Source organism: Pleurodeles waltl, chromosome 3_1 (genome assembly GCF_031143425.1).
Source record: "Pleurodeles waltl isolate 20211129_DDA chromosome 3_1, aPleWal1.hap1.20221129, whole genome shotgun sequence".
Lineage (NCBI taxonomy): Eukaryota > Metazoa > Chordata > Amphibia > Caudata > Salamandridae > Pleurodeles > Pleurodeles waltl.
Genome location: NC_090440.1, coordinates 1,755,913,461 through 1,755,919,460, shown reverse-complemented (window position 1 = coordinate 1,755,919,460; position 6,000 = coordinate 1,755,913,461). Strand labels below are relative to the sequence as shown.

General features: G+C 43.9%; 1 protein-coding gene across 5 annotated transcripts in view; it reads right to left on the bottom strand.

Annotated features, from left to right (window-relative positions):
• Positions 1-222: 222 nt before the first annotated feature.
• The window catches only part of ITGB2 (integrin subunit beta 2), a 487,597-nt gene continuing 481,819 nt past the window's right edge, over positions 223-6,000 (bottom strand). For all 5 annotated transcript variants that reach the window (XM_069225707.1, XM_069225705.1, XM_069225706.1 and 2 more), the window contains one exon: positions 223-2,569. In XM_069225707.1, the coding sequence (XP_069081808.1) occupies positions 2,504-2,569 (66 nt within the window). In that variant the 3' untranslated portion in view covers positions 223-2,503. The remainder of the gene's footprint in view (positions 2,570-6,000) is intronic.

The following is a 6,000-nucleotide window of genomic DNA, read 5'->3' as shown; positions in this document are numbered from 1 at the left end:
GTGTATTCAAGGACACAGGAGTCCCACCACACAGGTGGAGATATTAAGGCGTAACTCTACAACACAATGTCAGTCAACATGATTGCTGTCTGGTGATGCTCTCGTCACTGGCCATGAGAAGCTTGGGACACCAGGGATATTACTATTTCAATATTGCCAAAGAGACCACCTACATGCTCTGTAAATGATTGGTCCTGTGGACAGAAACTAGGACTGAACATGTATTTTCACCAAAACCCTGGTTTCAGTGCAGTTTAATACATTAAAAACATGGAAGGCATCTCAGAAGAATGGTAATTTTCTCAACCATACATTTGTTAAATCAAAATACATCTGTTACAATAAAATTTTAAAACATCTGTCACTAGAAAAAGTTATCCATGGTTTTTAGCTACTACTAGCACTGTTCTCAGTTCCACTTGTAAGAAAGGGGCACAGGTTTTATATCTTCACTAGTTTGCATTATGAATTTCAATGCGGGAGCATAACTGCAACTGTGCTAGGCAATGTGCAACTGGGAGTTCAAAAGTAACCACAACTGCCAGGCAGCCTCGTGATACACAGGCGTCATTATACCCATCAGCACTTTGCGTTATGGGACTTGAAGTGTTACTTGTAACATTATACGTGCAGGCCAGGAAAACCCAGGATGCAAAGCGTTCATGATAAAATGTCTATATTGGCTGCGGGTGTCGAGGACACAGCACACTTAGAGGTGATGCTCTGTATAGGATGTATTTATACTCTACAGCGCCTAAACTGGGCAGTGAGGATGTTCTTGTTGTCTATGATTGAGGTAGCATCTAGTGTTGTGACGTCCTAGGCTGGGTTCATAAACAGGTCAAGGGTCACAGATGAAGCATCCTTCAAAAAAAACTATTTTCCTTTGTTTCCTCACTTAGAGGTCTTTGGGTTAGTGGTTGTGCCTTATCGAACTCAGACTGATGTGTAGGACCACTGCCGGCTCCCACGACGCTGTAGAGGAGCACATCTGAAGAATATTCACCCTAGAGCACAACAAATGTTAGTTATCACTTTGGATCCACAAAATAGGACTCTTGAGGGTCTCCTCTATGGGTGGCCAGCCTGGATCAATAGCACACTTGTGTGGCCTAGTCGACTCCAATTATGACTGTCACTGTACAATCCAACTGGGAAGGAGGGGGACAATTTTCCTCACTTGCATTAGGGCCCTCAATACCTTTGCTACACAACTGACGTACAGGTGGGACTAAGGTCAGGAGGTTTGAAAACAAGGTCAAACATGGCGAGTAATTGTCTTGCACTTGAACTGAGGCAGGATTGGACTTGTACAGCCTGAATGTGGAGTGCACTCATGAGCAAACAGTGACAGAGGCCATCGACAAGATTGGAAAGAAGGAGAAAATACTGACAATAGTGACAGAGGGCATGGACAAGACTGGAAAGAAGGAGAAAATACTGACAATAGTGACAGAGGGCATGGACAAGACTGGAAAGAAGGAGAAAATACCGACAGAGGAGATACTTCAGCTGACCAGCAGATGGTCTGTCATGGGATTATGGTACTGGCTTTACAGCCTCTGCTGAACTGATGCTGGTGCCATTGAATTTCTTTATGAAGAGGGCACAGATTTCCTCAATCAGAGTGCTGTCCTCAGTGTTATCTTAGGCAATCTGCTCCATAGTTGGAGCCAAGACTGTCTCCGCAAGTGTGACACCCTAAAAGGTATACAAAAGATCACACCTTTGAAAGGTAGAAAAACAAAACGTGAAAATGGCAGCTGGTTATTAAGACGGCAAAATGGGAGTTAAAAGAGCTTTAGGCAACAGTACAGTGTATATTCATCTGTCCTTACATCTTTCTTAACGGGGACGATCCTGGGTAAAGTCAGAAGCAGCACATTCTTTGCAAAATAATGGAAACCCTCATCAAATACTCAGCTAATTGCACGCACTCTGCCAGCCCCGCAAGACGTGTTGCTTCTTAAACAGCATGGCCACCATAGCCATAGCAACCCCCCCTTGTAAAAAACACAATTTGTGATTACGACATTTGTATACTAAAACATGCTTTTAAAATAAAAACCTGACTTTACCAGATGCAGTTTTTTGCTGCAGCCAATCGCGCACCGCCATTCATCCAACACACAACATTGCCTTAGACACCTGCTTCCTACTGAACCCCTCACCGTCTGAGGAGATGGAATATGACCAAAGAAAGGCACATTCACGGTGGTGTCGCAAATTCACCCCTTCGAGCAGGCGGATGCAACAGCACAGTTCGAAGCACCTAAATTCAATCACATTTTGATTTCACAGGCAGAGGATTGTGTCCTTCTTGACATCCTTGGCTGGGTAACACACAATAACAAAACTCCCAAGTGCGGTAAACGAGCAGAGCTGAAAGTGCAATCCTTAATTAAGGGCACTGAAACAAAAGCCTGGTTGATTCTTAGTTGAAAAGCTGCGTGGGCGTCCTCGGTTTGCAATCGTTATTTACTTAAATCTTGAGGAAGCTTCTTCATTCTCCATTGAACCTGGGATTTACCACGGTGGTAGTGGCGCTTTTAAATAACGGGTTGTCGGCCTGCGGGACAGAACAGAAAGGAACGAGTTAGCTGTCATTAGGTAAACAAAAGAGAACAGGTGCACAAGAAAGCCTTGCAAAGAGGGTGTGGATTTAAAGGGGCCTTCCAGTGCAAAGAAAACAAGGATTTGCAATGCATCAGGCCTCGCATTTGCTTGAGTCAGAGCTAACGGCGTTGTAAATCCATAACTGGATTTTTCTTGCTACATAAATTGATCAACCCCTGCCTCATAATATGGTCTTTTCCTGCCACATAATAACAGCGGCCCTGCATATAACTAAAGCACTCCCATTTACCTTCTTCCAATATCTGCAGCAAAAAAAAAAAATGAAAATGTAGCTCTCTCTCGATCTGTGAACTGTAACACAAGTGTGTAGTGCAACATAACTATGTACAATGGCTTTCACAAAAGCACATATTTGTATTGAATAAGAGACATGTCCAGTGGTTTGCACAGAAGACACATGTCCAGTGATTTGCACAGTTCACAAATAGGTGCACGGTACCTCACGTGTATATGCAGTAATATAAATGTATGTATCGTGCTGCACAGTAAAAAAAAAAATATGTTGTAGTCTGCAAAGGAACAACATGAGCCCTTCTAGAAATAAAACTGTGCACAAAGGTTTGTATGGTAACACAAGCAAGTGGGAAGTACCATAAGCACATATTCCGCAGTCTGCACAATAAGACAAGTTTATGCAGTAACAGAGTGCACTTTGGCATGCACAATAACAAATGTGTTTGTGTTACTGTGTATGCAGAAGTATGTCACAAAGTTGCCCACAGTGGCCTCGACAAGAAGACGGTTTGTATTCAATAGCATAAGTGTTTTGAGTGGTTTGCACTGTAATACAAAGGTGAGCACTAACAAAGCTATGTATTGTGGTCTGCACAGCGATACAAAGGTCTGTACAATAGCAATTATGTTTAGTCACCTTCGTCATAACACAAGCATGCAAAGTGCTCTGAACAGTTAGCACAAGTATGTGTATAGTAACATCTGGACCACCAAGTGTTCTCCATATGAAAATAGATTGGGTTCAATAACAGAGTTATGTACAGTAATACACGTGTGTGCACAAAATAACACAACTGTGGACTGTGGTCTGCACAGTAATGCAACTGTGTACGATTACACAATTACGTGTACTTGTTTTCACAGTAACAATAATGTGTGTACAGTTACACAATATATACACGGACACAAGGGCCACTACAGTCACAAGTGTGTTTAGAAGTCTGCATTTGTTTAGCATTGGACCATAATGATCGATGTATGGGTGCATGAATAAACGGTAACACAAATATGTGTAGTCGTCTGAAGGGAAAGACAAGCTTGGACGGGGGTTGCACAGAAATATAGGTATGCGTATTGTAACTCTCACGGGAGCACACATTTGTATCCACTAATTGTGTAAGCGGTTTACAGAGAAACCACAGTGCAATGGTGTTCAGTAACCTTCACTTTAATATAAGCCGGTGTACCATAGCACATCTGTGAACAGTGATCTCCATAGTAACATGACGCCATACATTTGATTTTCATGACCCTAGTGTCTCAACATGGGAAGGACCATGTTCAGTGATGGGGAGCACTACATTTCGGGAAGGTGTGTAAAGATCCTGAGTGAGTGTGACAAATATCTTTAGCACCCTCTGCCATTAAGCCCAATAATAACGTGCCCTGTGCCTTCCAACTGGACTCATGGAGACTTGTAGCATTTCTACTGAAAGGGCCAGTTCTAGTAAATATGCGTTTTTTAGAGGCATTGGCTTTGTGGTAATAAGGAACCTCAGTTTCGGATTAAGAACATCCAGCATAGGGTCACATTAAAAGTGTACACACACTTGAGATAGCATTTATTTCTTGCATATACAGCTTTTGTGGTAGGGCACAAGATCAACAGTTAACATCTAGATGTTGCAGAAGAGAGTAAGAGTGCTGGAGGAGGAATAAACAGCAGTGCAAAAGAGAGAGGGAGGCCAAAGCACTGCACATCAGGACTACACTTTAAAGAGAAATAGCGCTCCATGGGGGACTTGGCATCCCAAGTACTGCACGAAACAGCGCGCCTCAGGTGAGAGGTATTACTGCAGAAGAGAGAGCTCAGCACTCTACAAGGGAAGAAATCTTTCGGAGAGACACATGAGCATTGCATAAATCCCAGCAGTGTACAAGACAGGAAACGCTGAGAGAGAGAGCGCCCTGCATGAGGGGGTCCCAGTACTGTAGATCGGAGAGGGCACTGTTTGATGAGAGTTGTTTGTAAAAGAGAAATAGCCTTGTAAAAGAGACAACTACTCTTGCTGCCCCTCTCTCAACGCCCCTCCTACTTGCCCAGCGTGCCAGGCGGTAGGACCGAGAACATCTGCAACCAACTGCAGTGATGCCCTGACACTCACAGCCGGATAGCCGGATACATGTGTGTCTCTGGGCTCGGCCCCTAGGACCAGATCATGGACGGCGATGTGTAGCGCAGTCTGATGGGTGAGTGCCCCCCTCATGTGGTACATCCTTTCACTAGTGCCCAAACTCTGATGCACACATCACAGTTAACATAACAGACTGGCCGAAGAGCACGTTCAGAGTAGTCTCTTGGCACTATGAACGTAAATGGATGTTTCACTGAATTGTATGCCATACAAGTTATCAACCTCTGAAAGATGAAAGGATAAGTGAAGCCACTGAGGTTCAGTAATGTGCACTTCGATGGGGATGAGTACTATGCACTCTGTGCCTGATGCCAGTTTGGTGTCCCTATGCGCCCCAAACCATGTAACGCTCTTTATCTGGGAGACGGCAGTGCGATCTGATTCAAAGCGCCATGGCTGCCATGAGCATGAGCGTGAAAGAGAGACATAAAGGAAAAAAGTAGTTCACTCACAGTAAACTAATGCAATCGTGTAATTATCCACTTAACACGGGTGGCCCCCAAAGTGGTAAAAAAAACACCCCAAGGCAAGACAAACGTAAAGCATTTACCAACAACATCCAGGGATTTTTGAAAGGCAAGCCCAGGAACAAATGTAAGTGATGGGTGTGAGGTGGGCATGGTTAAAGCCCACAGAAGAGATTACAACACGTCAGAAAGCAGAGCTTGCGCACTGCTATGCTCAATCTGAAAAACGGTTCTTTTTGCCTAATCTTGCAACTCTAACAATCACCAACAACAGGTGTTTTAAAATGATGCTTTGTTTGATGACATCTGCTGGGGTTCTGAGATCATTTGCGACATCATTCACCAGATGGCCCATTTAATGTGGAAGCCTCTTTAGGCCCACTGCCTCGATGCACCTTTTCCAGCCTCACAAGTTTCCATGCTCTTGGTCACAGAAATAAAAAACGCTCTGTTCTGTACATACCCCTGCCACAGTGTTACTCCGTTTAAAAAGTAGTCGATACCGTGGCAAAGCTCGTCACCCCGAT